Below are 21,932 nucleotides of genomic sequence, written 5' to 3'. Positions count from 1 at the left end.
GTGCCCTTGGAGTTCTTAGAATAGACTATGAGATTTTAATTTAAAAGGAATATTCTACCAGTAGTTTATAATAGGCATGGTTTGAGGAAAACCCAAACCTGCTTTTCCCAAGATCTAAACCATTTGATCCACCAGTTATCTGATGCAGTGGGGCTCTCGCCCGATCCATTCTTTGGAGCTACACCACACTCGATTGTGCGGTGACTGACTTAGCCCTGGGCAGTTCAGACTTGGGCCCACCGTGTGGCATGTTTGTCCTCGTTGCTGTTGCTGTATTGACAACGCCTTCAGAGGTGGTTTCGAGTGCAAGTCCCCTTCCCGCCTTCCCTCCACTCCTCATCTGCCCTCCAGCTTCTCCAAACACGCTTCGCTGCCTGCTGGGAATGCTGCCTTGCAGAGGAGTGACGTCTCAAGTGTCGGGAAAGTTACAGCCTCCGAGTTGTTTCCTTCCCTACCTTTGAGATATACGCAGATGCCACATTTTGTTTCATGCTTTTCTGTGGATGGTGAGCAAATGGCTGATTCTTTATGGCCCTCAGAGCCCCAGGAGGGTGTGGACAAGCACCTCTCCCACTTGATACTTCTGGATATTTCCTTTCTATGCCATTAAAATCGGATGAGTGCTGTATTTGTTTTTTGTTTATTTGTATTTCATTTATTTATACCTTACCTTACTCCAGAAAATGTTTAATAACGCATGTGAATAGTAAGGATGTAGCCTAGTTTGTGAAGTCTTCGGTGCAATAACAGATTTGGTACTTGAAAACCTTTTTCTCCCGGAAAGCGTGTTTTAAATGATATGAGGGCCCCAGCCCTGCCAACACAAGCCTATTTTCCCAATAACATACCTGAAATACTAGTGAAAATATTTTAACTTCATCTAGTTACCATACGTAAAATTGCTTTCAATGCAAGCGCACTTTCCAACTTCCAAATCTGGGTGCTACTCACATGTGTCTTTCAGAAGAGTGGGTGAGTGGGGAAGGCTGGGGGCTGGCAGAGCTCCTCCCAGGCCTGTGTGTGGTGGGCCATGCCAGGCTGCCTGGGAGGAGGAAGGTGGGGAGCTCCTCCCAGGCCTGTGTGTGGTGGGCCATGCCAGGCTGCCTGGGAGGAGAAAGGCGGGGAGCCCACCTCCATCTGGTTGCTCACCCTGGACAACGCCGTGGAGGAGAGGGCTCTGGAGCAGGGCCTTTGAGAGAGTGTCCTATGATTACTTCTCTCAACTGTGTGGCTGTTCAGTCTGTCACTGAAGCCTTTCCTCCCCTCTTCCGTGAGACCGAGAAGTATTTCTAAGCAATACGTAGATAGATGGATCAACAGATAGATATTTTTAAAAATCAGAATATTTTCACCTCACATTTTGACCTCAAAACTTTATGACTTGGTTTTGCTTCCTTAAAGTCACATTAAAAAGTATGGTTAGCAGAGACGTGGTTCTGGTGGGCACAATGGAGATGTAATTTTAATTCCTTCTATTCACAACCAATACTAATATTGAAATTTTGGGTAAGCAACATTTGAGAGGCACTGAAACTTGAGATTCACTTAACTGCTAAAATACTACTCTGTTATCCACAAACTACCAGTTATAAATGTTTCCGTGCCTGGTTCAGTTGACAGCAAGAGACTTCGGAAGGCTATAAGTTAGGAACCAGTATGAGATGCCAAATGCTTCCTTGCCTTCCCAAAAATACTGCCATGAGAGTAGGCCTTTAAAGCAATTTCCTTCGGGTTTAGAGATCTGTTCGACAGCATAGTGTCCAACCATAGGGGATAACTGAGCACAGTCCTTCCAAATGCCACCATGCAGCAAATCCATTAAAGTCCGTGTCCATTCAGACTATGGAGTAGTAGCTCAGGGAAGTGTCTGGGATAAAATGATGGGTGGAAAAAGAAGCATAAAAATGCGCAAACAGTATGATCACAACCATATAAGGAAACCTACACACAGGTGAGTAAACGCTGGGAATCAGCCACGTGCTGCGGACGCCTCGTGCTCCCAGCCTTGTTCCAGCAAAACTGTTAACAGCAGTGTTGTGTTCATGATGGGCCTGCGAGGAGCTCTCCTCCGCTGGTTTGTGTTTTCCACATGTTCTCATTAGCGAACGTGTGTGACTTTACAACAAAAAGAAAACAGTGGTGAAGTATGTTAGTCAGACTTCAGCATCGTTCTCATCAGTTAGAATAAAGAAACGCATGAGGAAAGAGACAAGTATTTTTCACAGGCCTCAGGTTAGAACGCATAGGCAGAACAGCATGGACGCTTCCCTTGACTCCCCTGTTTCCCTTGCTGCCCCCACCTCTGATCAGTCACCAAGCCTGTGCTGCTGCCTCTGGAGTGCCTGCCTTTGTGGCTTACTTCTTGTATTCCTGCCTCAGCGCCTGCCCACCACCTCCCCTCAGAATCATCAGCTGTGCCGCGATGGTGCCAGCACACCGCACACATCTGATCATACACAATATATACATCTGATTAATACACAAAACCGTAACAACCCTTGAGAATCAAAATGAATGAAAATCTGTTCACTTCATTCATTGCCCCAACAATTTGAGGCCTGCCCGCTATAGTACCAATCATTCTATTTCCTCCCATATTAGTTCCAACTTCCAGGCACCTTATCAACAACCGGTTAATTGCTATTCAACAATGACTAATTCAACTCACCCCAAAACTTCTTCAGGGCTTAATGCCCCGCAGATGCACCTGTTCTTGCAAGGGCCTTCCTGCTGCGCCGCCACCCTTCTCATTGCTGTGTGGGTCTAGCCCCAGATCGCTGGGTGCCCAGCCGCCTGCCAGGACTGCAACTTGATGGTCATTCCTGCCCTCCCCAGTTCCCAAACTCTCCTGAAGCTACCTGTCCTCCTCCCTCAGGTCTCAGGTTTACTGGAACTTCCTCTGGAAAGTCCTCCAGCTTCCCAGGAGTGAGCCAGGCGTTCCCTCTTCTGTTGCCATGGACACCCACACTTATAGCCCCACACCATGCGCAGTCCATTATCCGTGATTCCAAAATCCAAAGAGCTCAGGGAAAATCAAAACTTCCCTTAAAACCCATTCTCCTACAAAATCTGGCCCAACCTGACACAAGACTAATTATGTAGTCTGTCTTTTTATCACTTACTGTAACTGTTCATACATTTTGCTGAAGGAATATTCACGTTTGATTATGGTGTGCTGGCCAGATGTTGCTGGGGCTGCTCAGAAAGATGGGATTAGGGTAACTACAAATTTACCACCTGTCTATCAAGAGTACAAGGGGCAGGGGACAGAGGCAGCACCAGGACAAGCCTAACTCAGCCTGTCCTGGCAGTACAGGGCAAATGTCCACCTGTGTGTTTTGTGCCCATCACCTTGTGTCTCTATGAGCCAAAACATCTCAACTCCAAGCTCTCCAGAGGCTTTGGAAAGGCTCTGTGCACCTGTACTCTGATTATTTGTGTCTATTTCTACCACTGTCTTTTTGGCTCTTTAAGCATAGGGAAAGTGTTTTGTTCCATTTGTATCCCCAGTGCCTTGCCTGACATGTGGTCAGCTATCAACACTTACTGGTCAAAGTGTTCAGTAGTCATCGCTTTGTCGTTTAGTGGTATTTAATAATTATCTATAGAACTAGTATCCTACCATCAAAAGTTACTGAGGTGGGAAATTTCCACCTTGGCTTTCTTCAGCATTTTAAACATGAGTAGTACTATTAAATGCTTTAATAACACAACCATTCAATGACTCAGTTTCAAAGGTACTTTTTAGGAAGAACAAGTATGTACTTGAACCCCCACACCCCTCAACCCCGCCCCCCCCCCCCCCGCCGCCAAAACAATAGAACAAACGCTGTCATAGCCAGGTGGCCTTAATATTAATCCACAAAGCACGCTCCACGCAGGCAGGGACTGTGTTTATTACTTCCAATTTACGTATTTCTCTTCTCACACATAAAAATAGCCACAACAACGGAAGTTCAGGAGTGAGCACTTACCGCATACGTATTACACACTGGACACTGTGCTCAAAACTCCCGGTGCATTTGGTCATTTACTCTTTTCAGTGACGTCACAACACAGATATTTTCATGCTCCGCATCCACCTGTCCTGGCCCTCTTCCTTTCTGGGGTGTTCCTTTAATTTTTTGAAGTTCTTTCTAGTTGGTCTTGCTGGTTTCCTCCTTTCGCTCCAACAGACCATCCTGAATGGTACTCCCGTACCGACCTTCCTTCCTCACAGACACGCTCTTGCTCAGTTACCCTCAGTGGCTCTCTGCTGCCCACCCCCATGGAGCCCACACCAGTCTGCCAGCCTCAGAGTGCCCAGAACCTGGTTTCCTGTGCGTTCCTCAGGCAGGGCTGCCTTTACCCCCCACCCACCCCGCCTTGAATCTCAATGCCTTTATTCAGGCTGCCCCTCCCCTGCGGTCCTCTTTCTTTTTCTGATTGCTCTGTTACATTTACAGCCAGCAGCCCCAAGTCAGCCTGGAGACAACCTTGTGTTGTTGACTCACCGTGTCATCAGCGTTGATCTTGTCCCCTTAGCAAAAATGTTAACTTGTTGGAGTCAAGAACCAGGTCTTGTCTTGCTGTCATATCTTCCTCGTGCCTGTCACTGTGGCAGACAAATGATAGGTGATGATGAATAGGGTGATGAATAAGCCTTAGAAAGTCAGGGTGCACAGACTTTCAGAAACACATAATCTGGTTTGCAAGGACAATGTTCTTAAATTCATTTTTACAAGAAGCTAATGCCGAAGGTGAAAGAAAAGGAAAAGAGAAATATGATTACTCTAAGCCTTAAACATAGATCTGAACATCAAGTTGTGGGAGAAATACAACTTCACAGTATGCCAAAAATAAAAAGCCTTGGCCCTGCGGCCGCTGGTGAGCTGAGTGTGAACCAAGCCTGTGCCATCGGATCCTCAAGTGCAGCTCAGCCCTGGGCTGCTTTCACACCGGTGTGATGCTCAGGAGGTGAATGATGTCCCCACAGTACACCTGGCAGCTGTGGGGCAGGACACCTCGGCAGATGCCAGCAGGCGCATCCAGGCACAGTGGCCAGCGTGCTGCCCCACAGCTTTATTGGGGAGTAGGGAAGAGGATTGTATTTCTTTCTTTATACAAAGTAGCTTTGAATGGACTTCCACCCAGCACAGAAAAAGCCGTATAAAAAAGCAACTTTAAGGTTTTTTTTTTTTCTTTTGAATGAAAGTCTCTAACTAGCTGAGCTACAGACTTCTCTTTGGTATGACAAGGCATGTTTGGATATGTTGTGTTACCACTTTCGGGTGGGACTGGAGATAAGAAAGGTGAAGTCAGGTAGCAACTGTCTGCCTTAAGAATATTTACAAACTATCAGTTAAAACATCTGCTCTCCCTGAGGAAGAGCAAGAGCCAGAGGGGTGGAGGCAGGGACAGAGGAGGCAGAGAGAGAGAACAAAGTGAGCACACCCCATTTACCCCAGCTCACTTTTCCCTACCATGCCCTGTGCCCACGTAGCCAGCATACAGGAACTCCTCCGTTTCACACAGGAGCTGCCGACACCAAGGAACCCACTGCATGTGCTTGTCCTCATTATGCTTAAGAAAGATCTCGGCTTCCTTCCCCCAAAAGGTGCTACTGCAGCTGTAGCTCAGGGCGTGTGTTTTGTTCAGCACTTCAACTCATCTCTGCACATGTGGACTCTGGTCCAGTGGCTTAGGAAATCCTCACGGATAGTGATCTGGGATACAAACCCCAGCAATCATAAGTCAACATGGTGTATTGGCCCTCCTCTTAGCGAGGGTTGGGGTGGAGCTGTCACAGAGCCGAAGTTATCTTTCATAGAGAAGCGATTTCCCCAGATTGAGGTTAGGGTCACCAGATGGGCAGTGAGGCGGACATTATCTGCTATCCAATGTCCAGAGCTCCAAGCCCTGAGTGCTGATGGCTTAAATGCATCCGCCTGAAACCTTGCAGAAACTTTCCTGCTGAAGCTCTTAAGATCTCCCCAGGGTTCCCAACAGGTGGCCACCACCCTTATCAACAGTAGTATTAATGCCACCACAGCTGGGGGACCCACAGAGGGACAACGTGGTGGCTTCTCTCTAAGGCTCTCTGTTATCTTCCCTATGGAATGAGCTTCAGTCATAGCAAGTGTGGATCTTTTTGGTGCTGCTTTCTCTGCCCTCCTAACTACTCCTCCCACATACAGTGAAATTATAAAACCGAGCCAGAATCAATGCTATCAGGAAAGGGTCCTGCACATCAAGCTCTTGAATGGGCAAAGAATATTTTTAATCAAGACCCTGGGTGAGAGAACAGAATACAGTCTCATGTTTTAGGCCAGGCTATGCTCTGACTGAAGTGTGTGCTGCTTTCCCTCTGCCCTGACTCAAACCAAGGAGCCATACCAGGCATTCCTGCCACTCTAAACGTCTGTAATTCTCTCCAAGGCTCTCTAGCAGCGCCTGAGTTAAGCTGCACCTTTACGAAGAGTCGGAGTCCAGCTACTGCTGTCAAAGCTCGAGCTTGCATCAGGCATTGCTGAGAAAACCGCCAGCTCTGACTGTGGCATTGTGGCCCCTTTCTTCCAAATTTTCCTTGTCTTAAAGGGGGCATTCCAGTTTCTAGTTCGATAATACCCAAGAGAGGCGTGCGTCATTTGAGAAGAATCTCTCACACCCCCATCGCAAAAATGTTGGCCATCTGACATTTTATAACATCATGTCTGCCTGTAAAAGGCAAACTCCTGTGTTGTGAATCAGCTTTCAGCTACTTTGGAAGAACTACTTCTCTCCAAATCAGAACATGTTTCACTCCATATAAAATTGTCACACCTGTCATCAGTAAACAGAAATAATTAGTTGTAAGGAGCTTACTTTAAACTTACAGAAATAGGCACATTTATAGAGGTATGGAAAGGAAGAATTTATAAATAAATTTATTTATTACTTATAAGAAATATATATTATTTGAAAATAAGACCTCTGCCCCAGTGACCTTAGATTTAATGGATTAACGTTGGAAAATAAAATGTAATAAATTATTTTTAGTTTTGTCATCACAGACCACGCTATTACTCCCTCAAAAATTTGAATATGCATCTTTTCTCTTTCTTTTTTTTTGAATATGCACCTTTTCAATTGTACAGACTTGCCTTTAAGCTCAAACACTGCCCTAATTAAGGACTGAAGTTGCTCTGTCGATGAACGGGAAAGTGTCAGAGTAGATGCGGGTCATGTGTTCTGAAAACATGTAAGCAGGCAGTGTTTAACAAGGGCGGAAAGACACACTGTGGAGACATTGGGTTGAAGGACAGAACTTTGGTCATTATTTCATTCTCTACGGGAAGAAAACGTTATGTATACATAATGACACAGTGAACAATGAAAGAAATGTAGCCTGTATTTTTTAAATAATAAGTGCCATTTATGTGTGGAATTGGGGTCAGCTGGTTAATTATAAATGAAAGCTTAACACAAATATAGTTTATCCCTTTGGACAGATTGATGTACTCCACGCTAAGGGAAGGGAGGGAGAGGCAGAGAGACAGGAAGAAATGAAGGAGGGAAAATGGGTTTAGCAAAGGCATGCGCTGTAAATATGGGAGGCGGGTATCTAGTCATTCTACAGTTAATTACCTAAAGATTCCTGAACCCAGACTTTTTAGTCCCTGGTTTGTTACCCTGGTGGCATCACCAGCCTGAGCTGGCTTCCTGGGATTTTGCACTTCACTGTTATGATTTACGAATAGGATAAGTTATGACTGACCCTTCTCCTTGACTCCTGCCACCTGTCTGTCAGTTATCTTTTAAAGTACAGTTGGGGTCTCGGATTTCCAGAACTGGGGCTGGGATGGCCTTTGAGTGTCAGGCATTCCTGTTCTTGGTGGAGACGGACTGCTCAGCCTCAGGTCCCAGTGCCGGGCCCGAGGAGGGACAGCGCGAGGTGTGCTGGCACCTGCAGTCTTCTTTCTTGCCACCGCATAGGACATCACTAGACAAAAGACATCAAAATCAGATGCTGTTGTCCCACGTTGCCATCTCTCTCCTCAAATCAGTGTCCCAATATTCAGGCCGACTTCGGTTCATCCTGTTTTAGCTGTGCCCACTAGAATTTAAAATGTGGCCGTGCAGCTCCTGACCCTGCTTAGGGTGCCTCGGAACCAGAAGACTGTAGAGCTGCTTTTCTCCCAGGGGAGAAACTAATGATTTGCAGAAGCTAGTAATTTAGAGTCTATGGAACTTGCCGCAGGCTCTCCCTTCCCCCCTGCTGTCAGTGGTACTGAGGAGCTGTATTTAATCTGAACAGAAAATTCCATTTTCTTCTGATGATTGTGTGACTATATGAAAATGGAATTAAGGGATTGTAGATTTCTTCCCCACAAGCATATTTTAAAATCCAGAGCAAAAATAAAAACTTTGGCAGAGTAATTGAGAATAAAGGTGAGAAGTTTTCTAATAATACTTTAAAAAATTCTCATATACAGATAAATTAGGAGAAGCATGAAGACTTTTCGTTAAAGAAATGTTCCTTTCCCTGCACTTTGAATAGATGGACAAAATTAGTAAGCAGGGACAGATCCAACTTTTGTGGGAGCTCATACACTTTGCTGTCGGTGCGGGGGCGGGGGGTTGTTGTTCTATAGAAAAAGAATGCAAAAATATCTCCCTTTTGCAGAATGTTCACATTCTGCACGTGTGAGCTGCTGCTCTCCTCACCTGGGCCTGGAGAACGTGGGTGAGATGCTGAGCCCCAGGGCTTAGGCCAGCTGCCTCTGTGTATGGAGGCTGTGTGTGCCCCTCAGCTGTGCCAGGGAGGAGTCACAGCAGATGGCGTGCTGCCATCCTAATCTCTGTGGCACACAGGAGAATGTCCCCACCCCCAAGGAAGTCCCCATGCTAATTCTAGAATACGTGGCTATGTCACCTTACATGATAATCCAGAGACTTTGCAAATGGGATGGAGTGAATGGTCTGGAGATGGTCCTGGATTTTCCAGGGAGCCCTAATGGTAACCACAAGGTCCTTATAGGAGGAAGGCAGGAGGGTCAGAGTCAGAAAAGGAGCAGTGAAGACGAAGCGGGGTCAGGGTGATTCAAGGAAGGGGCTGCGAGCCAGTGGGTGCAGGCGCCTCTAGAAGCTGGACAAGGCAAGGGAACGGGTTCTTTCCGGGAGCCTCTAGAGGCAGCCACCCCTGCCCACACCAGGAACTGTGAGAGGATCGACACGTATTGTTTTAAGCCCCTACACCTGTGGTAATGTGTTAGGCTGGACTGGCTCCAGCCTCTCCCCTCTAGCCTCTCAGCAACCTCCACAGTTAGGCCCTCCTGGAGACCCCTCCTGGCTGCCCCAGGCCGTCTCCTGTACATCCCTCCTCCGCCCCTCACCCAGCTTGTTCTTTCTCCCCACCCCCATCTTCCTTATTTTTCTTCTTTTCTTTGCATCCTCAAAACATAAACCCTCAGGCTCATTTCCGCAGCCTGATGTGCAGTCTTCCTCTCTGTCTTGTGTCTCTCCTCTGACCCATGCCTCCATGGGGGACAGAAGGCTACACCGTGTGGCTCTGGCAGCCCCTCCCTCCACACAGTGTGGGCATGTGCTGTTCTATCACACATGGACACTAAGAGATCTTGTCAAGTAGACAGAGACTAAGAGGACCTATGTGTTCATGACACTTTTTAAAGGTCTGAGCTGCCCATTCGGCTTTGCATGAAAATGGAGATTGGGAGTTTTGACCACCCCATGACTGTGGCTTGTTGTGAGTGTCTGCTGTGAAGTGGCACTGCCTCTTCACAATATCGTTGGAATTCCATTTGGCCAGGTGACAAGAAAGTATTCACAAGCCTAAGGAGGAACTTATCTGCTCCTTCCTGAGGAAATATGTGCCCCCACCAAAAAAAAAAAAAAAAAAAAAGGAAACCAGGCCTCAGTGTGCCACAGAGCAGCACTGCCACTGGAGGCCGCCCTCTGTCCAGGGTCGCGCACACGTGGGCGCTGGGGCCGGAAGGCCCCCATGCCTGCCCTTCTCAGAGTGGGCTGTGCTGCACTGATCGCTTCTCCACCTCAATACCAACCCTGTAGACTTGGCTTAAAGCAGCGGTCCTGACTCAGCTCATCTCCCGGCCATCTCATTTCCTTACTCGGGAGAGCGGTGATTCTGTGTATTTTTCTAATAAGCAAAGTCCCCAGAGATGAAAGAAGCCACCACAAAATACTCAACTCTTTCTGGAAACAGAAGAAAGACTGCTGCCCCTATTTGCAGGGAGGGAGGATGTTCTTCCCGAAACACCTGAGTGTGTGTTTGGACCACACGGGTGGAGGACAGTTCAGGGAAACCAGGTTTGCTTTTAAAAGATCTTGGTTCCAACCTCATAGGTGTTGTACACCCATTCCAGGCCTTGTCTCCAGCGCTACCTCACATGTATACCAGCTATAAATACTGCAGTGTATGTATGTGTGTAGATACACACAAAGCTAAAGTATACATTCACCAAGATAAACTGTGCTTGCCAGGGCTTTCATCTCCCCAGGAGGCTGTTATTACTGGAGTCCGGCCCCAGAGCGCCAGCTGAGGAGAGGAAGTGAGACTCTGGTGTTGGGAGGCTGGGCGGCGCTCCTCTTTGTCTACTCTTTGCTTTTTAGAACATATGTGTAGCTAGCATTCACATGTGGCCACAGATGAAATGATATGCTTGACTCCCCTAAAGGTGCCTTTCTTGTCAGTGTGTTACTTTACGGAGATACTTTACCCTTGATCGTCCGCAGCCATACTGGATTCCCATGGAACAAGAGAGCAGGAAGTGCTTCCATCATGTTTTCCCCGTTCAGTTTGAGCAATGCGAAATGGAGGGATCATGACAAAGGAAGAAAGCTTCCTCTCGTGAGCTTGCATTGCTTTAGTTCTCCTTGGCATCTAGTCTGACTTCTACTTGTGGTCTGGACCAGTGGTTCTCAGACCTGCACGAGCATCGGAAACACCCAGAAGGTTCATTCAAACCCAGATCCCTAGGCCTCATCCCCACAGTCTCTGACTCGTGAGGTGTGCATGGCGCCCCAAATTTGTTTTTCTAACAAGTTCTCATGTGACGCTGATGCTGCGGGCCTGGTTTGGGGACCATACTTTGAGAACCATTGGTTCAGAACATGAGGCTGCAGCGCGCCAAGGTTTTTGCATTGTTTTCTATTGAGGAATAGCTTATAAGAAATAGGTTTCTAGCTTTTTAATTTGTTACCAGCCTAGACTCTATGACTGACAGGGTGACCAGCTGTCCCAGTTTGCCCTGGGGCACAGGATTATTCATGCTGAAAATGAGAAAGTCCTGGGCAACCTGGGATGAATTGGCCACCTTCACTATTGATCCAACTTCCCAAATGCTTTGTCTACATTGCTGGTATCTGGCTCGGAGGAGGCCCTGTGGGAAAGGCTGTGAGTGTGTTGCCCCAGGTTCCACAGGACACTTAGAGTTTGGGGGACACCTGCCGTCAACGCACTGCAACAATCTTTAAGGATGTTAATTGTTCCTCAGGAGGCATACATAGGAATCACATCCACCTTAAACATGCCCACTTATGGCATTTGGGCTCACACAGCCAAACAGCTGCCATCGTCTGAAGTAACGCATGGGCTGTTGGGCTCCTATAGTGTGACAGACATACTTCTCTGCATCATCCATGTACCAGCCTGTTTTCTTCTCACTGCAGCCCAATCAGCTAATTATCATCATTTCTATCTTTCAAAAACAAATGCTTAAAGATGCCATTATTTACCCCAGGGTCACAGATGGTAAAAGTGACAGAACCACAGGCCAAACACTTGTTGTTTTACCATGTGACTCCAAGGAGCATGAAATCTGAGGCTCTTCATCCATGAGATTTTCCAGCCACTCACGTCCCTTCCTCTGTTGGAGATGAAGCCTCTCCAGAGTGGAAGGCAGTGGACCTAGCTTGGATCAGGATGCCTGGACTTTGCTCCTGCTTCTTCCAGATACTGGCTCTATGACTTGTATCAGGTCATCTTTTAACCCCTCTGAGCCTCACTTTCCGCATCTGTGAAATGGACATCATAATGCCTGCCTTACCTTCTGCCTTAGCTTGTCTTGAGGAGAAATGGAAATGATGTCTATGAAGCTGTCAGTAACGTGTGAAAGCGCTGTCCCTATGAGCATACATGTGTTAAACCTTCTGTTATTCCAAAAGAGAGGTTTGGCACATCAACTTGAGGAATATTTACTTAAGTGGAGGAGAAACAAAGCAACTAAAGTAGCCAAAATTAGCAGTGAACAGAAGAAAATTCTCAGGAGGAAAATGGTTCTTCAGCTGGTTTTGCAAGGATTAGCAACATGTGTGTCCCATTCCAGAGCAGCAAATCACGGCGCAGGCCCTAGCCATTTTGCTCAGGGAGGACTGCGCTCTTCGGGAAACGTTCTGTTGCAAGTCACAGATTATAGGTGTGTGGTAAAAGGCCAAGCCTGAGCTGTCACTTCCTCAGTGTCAAAGGGTCTCATTACATTTCATTACAGTGATTTTCTTTTTGCTGAAACATTAGGAACCCTGGAGCACTGAGCCAAGATCATGGAACAGAATCACCCTCTCCTGCATGTTTTTGTTTCTGCCTCCTGCTTTTCTGTTCTTTTTCCACTTTCTCTATGTGTGTGTTGACTTGGCTGCCTGTAGCTTCATCGTCAAAGCTGGTCCACGTGGGTTCAACTTGGTGCTCTCACTCTCCTCCAGCATTGCTTTTGTCATCAAAGCTAAAATTAAAAAAAAAAAAGAAAAAAAAAACCCAAGACAGAAAAGAATGTTGTGATTGCTTTCTGGCCACGTTCAGCTTGCTCATGGAGCCACAGGCTTCATCTCAGCACTGTTTGTTCTCAGGGCCGAGTCACTGGAAACCAGGCTCTTAAGTTTGAGCCTGGAAAAGAACACGTGGGACTCTGAAGAGGTGGTGCCAGGACCTCAGAGTGACAGGGCAGGGTCCCTGCACACAGGGGCCTTGCAGGGAAAAGCACACATCTTCTGTTGCAGCCTTAAGGATTCTGCCAAGAGCTACTTCCAGACTTCATTTGTCATGGCCACATGCTGATGCTGATGTTGAGAAAGAACTGGCTGTTAGACGTTATCTACTGCTGCATGAGCGAGCCCTCTATGATTACCAATATAACATTCAGAAAATCTGTGCCCTGTATGTCACTGTCACCCCTTCCTCTTCTGAAATAGGACACACAGTTGAACCATTCATATGAAAAATAGTGCATTGCAAGGCCAGGATTACAGCAGTCTTTGCATTAAGATAACTATGATTTTGTAGAGGGGATTACTGATGTGAGGCCTCAAAGGTAGTTGAATTTCATTCTACCACTTCAGTGCTATTCATTGGTTCAGTTTTTACAGAAGACTCCAAATTTAAGATTCACTCACTGTGGAGATTTCTAACTCATATCAGAAATGAGGATCTTAAACAGTAGCCAGACTCTTCAGGATTCCTCACGTCACCTAGTGAACTGGTGGTATATTGTGCAGATGAGCTTTCCTGGACCCCGTCATGGGCTGCATTTGTCAATCCAAGTAAATGACCATCCTCACACTTTTATCCTCAGGGAAGTTTGTTATTATTTTTTTTAATTTGCTCATAGAAAGAAATATGAGTCTGTTCTCTGTGTTTTACACTGAAGAGATACAGAATTGACAAGAAAACAAAGAAATTCTACTTGAAATGGCACCCTTCTCTGTGGTATTGTGAGGAAGCATTCCTTACTCGAAGAACGTTAGACAAACACCTTCCAAAGCAGGGTTGGCTCTGGGTCTTACTGCACAAAACTAGGTAGGAATCTATAAAAGTGATAGGTACTTTTCATTTGGACAGATGTATGTCCTAGTTTAAAATTTGGTTATTGCTGCAATAAATACTATAAGCTTTTTCTAAGTTTATGTAACCTTCACAACGTAATTGTTTATTCACTAGATTGTGGGCAGATGAGAAATGTCATTCTGCCAACACACTCATTTATCCTATTTCCACCTCTTGCTATGCTACTAAAGCAAATATAACTCCTAGGGAGCACCTAGGCATATACATGTGTGCAGACGTGTGTGTATACACACATGGGCTTGACATGCCATTAAAAGCATATGTTTGATTTTAATAGGACTGATTTTTTTGACAAGCATATAAGAAGTAGCAAAAGTCTGGCACTGCCATTTACTGCAGTGTGACCTTAGACATGTCACCTACCCTTGAGCCTGAGCCTCAGTTTCTACTTCTGTAAATGCATACCACAATGACTACCTTTTAGGGTTGTTGAAAGAATCAAAAGCAACAGTAGTACCCAGTACATGATACTGTATCATTTTATTGATTTTAATATGCATATTGTTTCTTTTTTAACAATGCTAAAATTGAGATCCACCCTAAAATTAACAGCATCTAAAACACTATGCCGTGGTTTAATGGGCAGATTTTTTTCCTTCTTACGGACAGATAAAATAATAGTACCTCTTACAATCCATAGCATAGTAGAATCAGTAAAAGAGAGTAATTGGCATCATTATGCTTTGTCAAGTCATCAGAGAATTATGTATTTTAACAATGCTACCATTGTTCAAACACACTTTGGGGGCCCAGGATCTTCTCTTTAGTGCCTTCAGAACTGCAGTGAATAAAAACAGTCTTTGGAATTGGAGAAACTTGTTTTCAGCTCAGCCCTGTCACCTGCTAGTTGTATAACCTTGGGCAAGTTATTTGACTCTCTAAGTTCCAGTTTCCTCTTATATAAAATAAAAATCATAGTATTTGTTTTATAAGTTTGTTAGAAAGATTAAAATAAGAAAAATGTACATAAAGCACAGCCTACTTGGAGGGTACATAGCACGTGCTCAGTAAATGATAACAGAGAAAACAAACTAGTAACTGTGCTTGCTAGTAACAGAACTTTATCTTTGCCATTTTATTTTCCTGAAATAAGAAAAAGTAATCCAAAGTCAACCCTTGCCAAGTTGATGGCCGCATTGAGTGATACTAAACACTAGCATTAAGACAGCCACTTCCAGCCAAGATGGAGTAACAGGGACAGATTTGCCCTCCTGCCCAAAAGACAAAACAACAACAACAACAAAAAAATATATGGAAATATGTTTTTTAGTACACACTGGATGTCAGGCAACAGAGGACAGTAACCTCTGAGATACAGGAAACAAATGAGGTGAGCCCTTTGAGTACCCTAGCTCACTGCTGGGAGACTGAACAGGATGCGGCGTGGGGACAGGATTCGGGCAGAGCCCAGCAAGTTCCCTAAGCTTAAAGGACAGAGTTCAGGGCAGCCGGACTGGTAAGAGAACGCAGGGCAGAGGTGAGGAGAATTGCAGAGATTGCTCCAGAGATCTGCAGAGGTGCCCCTGGAGCAGTCAGGGCAGTGCTGATCAGCACAGGAAGAAACTACCTAAGGCTGGGGAACAACCATCCAAAAGGATTAGAGGGAACAGTACTGAATGTTCACACAGGGCTGGGAAGGTGGCCTGTTTCCACCAGCCAGACTGGAAAAGATTAAGATCCACAGGGCATTGGTTAGGGTGTTCGGAAGGGTCTTGCCTCTTAGAAGGGGCACTGACTGCTCCAGACCTGTCTAACAAATCACGAAAGGAAGAGCCAAAAGCACCGCTGCTTCCAAGTAACATAACTGGCTCCCAGAAACGAAGTTCAAGAGTATGTACAGGAATACAAAAATATCTACTGCCCCAGAAGATAAATTTCACAATTTACGGCATCCAATAAAAAATTACCAAGCTTGCAAAGAAGCAGGAAAATATATCCCCTAAAGAAGAGAAAAAGAACCAATCAAAATCAACCCAGAACTGATGCAGATGTTAGAATTAGCAGTAGAGATGTTAAACTAATTTTTAGAACCTTATTCTGTATGTTAAGAAAGTTAAGTGGAAGGAAGATATAAAGAAGACACTCAGATTGAACTTAAAGATGAAATCTATAATGTCATGAAAATTACATTGACAGAATTAATGGCGTATTAGACATTGTAAAAGAAAAGATTAGTGAACTTGAAGACATAGCAATAGGGACTATCTAATATGAAACAGAAAAACAGAATTTTAAAAAAATGAACAGAGAATCGGTTCTGGAGGACAACTTCCAATGCCCTAATGTACGTGTGTAATTGGAGTCCCCAAAAAGGAGGGGAGGACAGAAAAGATATTTGAAGAAATAATGCTAAACATTTTTTTCCAAATTTCATGAAAACTACGAACACAAATATCCAAGAAGCTCAACAAACCCTGTATTAGTCAGCATTCTCTAGAGGGACAGAACTAATAGGATAAATGAATATATGAAGGGTAGTTTATTAGGAGAACTGACTCACATGGTCACAGGGTGAAGTCCCACCATAGGCCGTCTGCAAACTGAGGAACCAGGAAGCCAGTCCGAGTCCCAAAACCTCAAAAGCAGGGAAGCCGATAGTGCAGCCTTCAGTCTGTGGCTGAAGGCCCAAGAGCCCCTGGCAAATCACTAGTATAAGTCCAAGAGTTCAAAAGCTGAAGAACTTGGAGTCTGATATTCCAGGGCAGGAAGCATCTAGCATGGGAGGAAGATGGAGTCCAGAAGGCTCAGCAAGTCTGCCCTTCCCATGTCTGCTTTTACACTGGCAGCTGATTAGATGCTGACCACCCAGACTGAGGGTGGGTCTGCTTCTCCCAGTCCACGGACTCAAATGTTGATCTCCTTTGGCAACTCCCTCACAGACACACCCAGGAACAATACTTTGCATCCTTCAATCCAGTCAAGTTGACATTCAGTATTAACCACCACAAATCCCAACAAAAGAAACATGAAAAAAACTGCACTGAGGTCCTTCATAATCATACAGCACAAAACCAGTGATAAACAAAAATGTTAAAGGTAGCCAGAGAAAAAGGACATGATATGTTTACGTAGGAGCACAGATAGGATGCCATCTCTTTATTGTATGTTAATTATATACCTTAATAAAGCTGTTAGGGCAAAATAAATTTTAGAACACTGTAACTATACCATATAAAACTGCTTTTCTAATGTGCCTTGTAGACCCACTGTTAAGGCAGTTCCCAAAGGGACACTTAAGACGTATTTTGAACCAAGACTGGTATAGGTAATAGTAGACTTCTAAGATCATTTTATTTTTATTTTTATTTTATTTTAAATTCCGGGGACCATGTGCAGGATGTGCAGGTTTGTTACTTAGGTGAACATATGCCATGGTGGTTTGCTGCACCTGTCAACCCGTCACCTAAGTATTAAGGCTAGCATGCATTAGCTATTTCTCCTGATGCTCTCCCTCCCCCACACCCCCCGCAACAGGCCCCAGTGTGTGTGCCCTTCCCCGTGTCCATGTGTTCTCATTGTTCAGCTCCCACTTACGAGTGAGAACATGTGGTGTTTGGTTTTCTGTTCCTGCATTAGTTTGCTGAGGGTAATGGCTTCCAGCTTCATCAATGTCCCTGCAAAGGACATGAACTCATTCCTTTTTATGTTTTCGTAGTATTCCATGGTATATATGTACTACATTTTCTTTATCCAGCCTATCATTGATTGGCATTTGGGTTGAGTCCATGTCTTTGCTATTGTGACTAGCACTGCAATGAACATATGTGTGCATATATTTTTATAATAGAATGGTTTGTGTTCCTTTGGGTATATACCCAGTAATTGGATTGCTGGGTCAAATGCTGTTTCTTCCTCTAGGTCTTTGAGAAATTGCCATGCTGTCATCCACAATGGTTGAACTAATTTACATTCCCACCAACAGTGTAAAAGCGTCCCTATCTCTCCACAGCCTTGCCAACATCTGTGGTTTCTTGACTTTAATAATCACCATTCTGACTGGTTTGAGATGGTATCTCATTGTGGTTTTGACTTGCATTTCTCTAATGATCAGCGATGTTGAGCTTCTTTTTATATGTTTGTTGGCTGCATAAATGTCTTCTTTTGAGAAGTGTGTGTTTGTGTCCTTTGCCCACTTTTTAATGGAGTTGTTTGGTTTTTTTTCTTGTAAATTTGTTTAGGTTCCATGTAGACTCTGCATATTAGACCTTTGTCAGATGGATAGATTGCAAAACTTTTCTCCCATTCCGTAGGTTGTCTGTTCACTCTGATGGGGACTCAGGAATAAGACTGCACGTCTGCAACCATCTGATCTTCAACAGACCTGACAAAAACAAAAAATGGGGAAAGGATTCCCTATTTCGTAAAGAATTGGGAGAACTGGCTAGCTGTATGCAAAAAATTGAAACTTGACCCCTTCCTTACACCTTACACAGAAATTAACTCAAGGTGGATTAAAGACTTAAATGTAAAATCTCGAACTATAAAACCCTAGAAGAAAATCTAGGCAATACCATACATAGGCACGGGCAAAGATTTCATGACAAAAACGTCAAAAGCAGTTGCAACAAAAGCAAAAATTGACAAATGGGATCTAATTAAAGAGCTTTTGCACAGCAAAAGATGTTTTCTTTAAAACAAATGATGCTCAAATTATTTGTATATGTAAATGGGTGCCCAGTTTTTTGTGGGTTGGTTTGTTTGTTATTGTTATTTTTGAGACAAGGTCTTACTCTGTCTCCCAGGCTGGAGTGCAGTGATGCGATCTCGGTTCACTACAGCCTCCACCTCCCGGGTTCAAGAGATTCTCCTGCCTTAGCCTCCCTAGTAGGTGGGATTACAGATGGGTGCCCAGTTTTATTTTGATTAATAAAAGCAATCTTATTAATCAGTGGTCATGCTTTATATGTTATCTACATATATTTCAACTTGTTTTCTATGCTGTTGTAAGCCAGTGTGAATACTCATTTATGATTCATCCAGGTATGCTCCACTTGACCTAAGGAAATCACGTGTCTTCACTTTATTACAATTTTTCAGAAGACATTTATGAGGTGATCATTTGCTAGGCATTACAGTATATTAATCCTGTGCCAAGGTGACTGTTGAATTAGAATTGTAGACAATGTTGTTGGACAAAAATCCTGGGAAGATAAATAGTTACAGGACAGAAAAGCAATAAGAAGGAGATTTGTGTGTCAGTGAGGGATGGGCTCAACCCTGAATTTTCAAGTTTACTTAGACAGGGTTGCCAGGAACATATTTACTCCTAATATCCATTGTCTTATACCAGAAGATACAAATGTTTCTGATTCAAAGAGGTGGTGTCATTTCTAACATTATATCTCTATTTCAATTCCACACTGCTTGTTATTCAGGGGGAGTGTCCTACCTTGCTACATTGCTAGATGACATTACTCATGAGACAGATCATTCAAAGAATGAAAAGTTACTTTATAATGCTAGTGAAAGCTTTCAAGTATTCATTGTGAGGTAGGCCTACACTTGGGTAATTTTATGCGCTCTCTTGACTCATGTTTGCAGTGTTGGGTGTGGAGCAGTCCAATGAAGAGGAAGAGAGAAGTGGTTGCAGAATCCTTCCCTGATTGTATTCTACCAAGTTTGAAGTATGGAATCCCACACAGGCCATTCCTCCTGCAACTCTACCATGGTTAAAAATACATATCTGACACAACCAACACCTCAGCTTGATTTAATAAAAACAACTTTGTGTCTGTCCGTGTAAAAGGTCACTGGTGCTTATTATGGCCCAAAGGTTATCGTTTCAGAGCATCATTTTTCAATGCAACCCTCATAGCAAGAACATGTTATAAGAAAGTAACCTTTACAGTAATGATCATCCACATCTGCATTCTCTAATGTCAGTTTTAAGTGAGTTTTAGGGCAAATGACTATATGTTGAAGTGCTATCATTTATTTCCCTTCCAAAACTTGCAGGAATATGTAGAGAGCTGACTTTAAAAAAATAAAATAAACTCACATTCCTCAAATAGATGCTGTCAACTGGAAAAGGCAGTACCCCTAAAATCTGCATATACCTCAGAAGTGTTAGCTGGCTATCTTTATATAATAGCTACTGTATCCCATCTTGGTGCCTCTAATGAAGACCATTACAGAAATATGTTTAACATAAATTAAACTCTACACGGGAGTATTAAGTCCCCAGACAAATTCTTTCCTTTTGGCTGGTATTTAAGATAAAGACCTCATGAGAGCTGCAGTGGATTTGTGGCTCAATAGCTAAATATATGCTTTGAAGAGCGTGGAGAGGTTTCAGAGGAGAATCACGGAGAGGATGTAATGTAGAAACACACACAAACTTTAGAAGGTGGAGGGAACTGGAGTTGCTTGATTGCTGGAAGCAGATCCAAGTAGGAGGAAGAAAAAGAGGTAGACCAGCTTGTATTCCACACAGCACGCTCCACGTGCGTGACCATAGCAAGGTGCGGGGTTTCCACGAGCCGTCGTTCATCTGTGTAATGGGGGCAAATGCCCACACTTGAGAGTTTCTGAGACTAATAGAGAAAATATGCTTGACACTTAGTAGGTGCTCAGCAAATGCTGGTATTCTTTTTGCTGAACCCCCAAAGCATCAGAGTCAACACTGACTCCCCTCCCTCTCTCACACCTCACAACTTATCCATCAGCGAACTGTTCACTCACTCTCCTTTGGAAATCAACCCAGAATCTAGCTGTGTCTCACCAGCCTCCCGAGCCCCCGTAAACGAAGCCGCCATCCTCTCTGCTGTGGATTTAACAGCCTCACGGCCTCCATTCTTGCCCTCCTACAGCCCATTGTGAAGATAGTGGCACTTTTTACATAAGTGAGACCACATTACCTCTCATTCAGAACCCACCTGTGGCTTTACAGCTCTCTCAGTGGAATTCCAGGTCCTTCCTGCAGCTTACAGTGTTCTCCATGACCTGCCCCGCCCCAACCTCACCCCGCTTAGCTCCTGCCCTCTTACCCCCATGCCCTCTCTCCAACCACACCGACCCTTCAGCTTCACCTTGGGGCACTGACACCTGCTCCTCCCCCAGAAAGTTAGAGGGCAGGGCTGCTCCCCACACTCTTTCAGTCTCTGCATCAGAGAAGCCTCCGTGACTTCTCTGAACCCCCCTCATGTTCTTCACCTGCCTCTTTGTATCTCTCCTCCCACTAGAATGGAAGCTGCATGGCTCAGGGCCCTGTCCATTGTGCTGGCAACTCTCTCCCTAGTGTCAAGGATGGTGCCTGGAACACAGGAGCTTGCTGATGGCCTGCTGAGTGGAGGAGTTAGTATTGGCCCTGGAATCCAACGGGAAGCATTCTGGGCTGAAATTCAGAACACCTGGGGCCTGAATGCAGCTCCTGACCTTGATACCTACCACCTGTCTGATCTTAGGCAAGACCTTGACCTAGAACATTGGCCTCATCCTCCTCCCCTGGAGGTTGGAGGCCTGGGCCACTTCCAGGTCTGAAACCCAACCAGCCCGTGAAGTGCGGGAGAGTCTGGGTAGCAGGTGCTGTTCACGTCCTTCCTGATGTTCAAGCCTTGGGGGTGTTGCTGGAGTTGAACAGGAGCTCTTTCGTTTCTGTTATGGGAGTTTTTTGTCAGTGAGAAGGTTCGTGAACCTTGAAGGGGTTACTGATGTAGGTAAGGACATCTCTGGGGCCTGACAAACGGGGTGGTGCCTCTTGTCCTGGAAAATATTATAGTTGTGATTTTGCCTAAAACTGAGGATGGAGTTCCAGTCCTACTTGTGATTTTAAACATTTGTATCTTCCTTTAAGTAAATATTATTTGGGATGCAGGAAATGAAGTTTTGGAATATTTCAACAGATGGCGCTGCTGGTAGCTATTATCTGACTATAAAAATTAAATTTAATCCTTACTAATTTCAGTAATTTCATTTAAAAAAATTGTATTGCCTCCAAGGATAACACATTAGTTTGTTTAGTCCTTTATCTTACCAGTACCTCAGAGTGAATGGTTTTAACCCTTTTATAAAGCATTGCCAGCCCTGCAACCTGGGCTGCTCAATTTCAGAGGTTGCTGCGTTAATGTACTGTGCACTGTGACTCAGTGCTGTCATAGAA

At 44.7% G+C, this 21,932-nt stretch overlaps 1 protein-coding gene across 3 annotated transcripts in view; it reads left to right on the top strand.

Moving 5' to 3' along the window:
* Positions 1–21,932, top strand: part of GMDS (GDP-mannose 4,6-dehydratase) — a 623,184-nt gene that overhangs the window by 537,643 nt on the left and 63,609 nt on the right. Inside the window, exon 10 of one of the 3 annotated variants that reach the window (XM_019029923.3) lies at positions 19,376–19,566. The exons of 1 other annotated variant lie outside the window; for it this stretch is intronic. In XM_019029923.3, coding sequence (XP_018885468.3) covers positions 19,376–19,507 — 132 coding nt within the window. In that variant the 3' untranslated portion in view covers positions 19,508–19,566. Of the gene's footprint in view, positions 1–18,084; positions 18,714–19,375; positions 19,567–21,932 lie in introns of those variants that run through there. One more of the 3 variants, XM_055390905.1, reaches the window with a different exon arrangement.

Source organism: Gorilla gorilla, chromosome 5, assembly GCF_029281585.2.
Source record: "Gorilla gorilla gorilla isolate KB3781 chromosome 5, NHGRI_mGorGor1-v2.1_pri, whole genome shotgun sequence".
Lineage (NCBI taxonomy): Eukaryota > Metazoa > Chordata > Mammalia > Primates > Hominidae > Gorilla > Gorilla gorilla.
The sequence above is the reverse complement of the archived record's forward strand: the minus strand, read 5'-3'. Positions and strand labels throughout refer to the sequence as shown.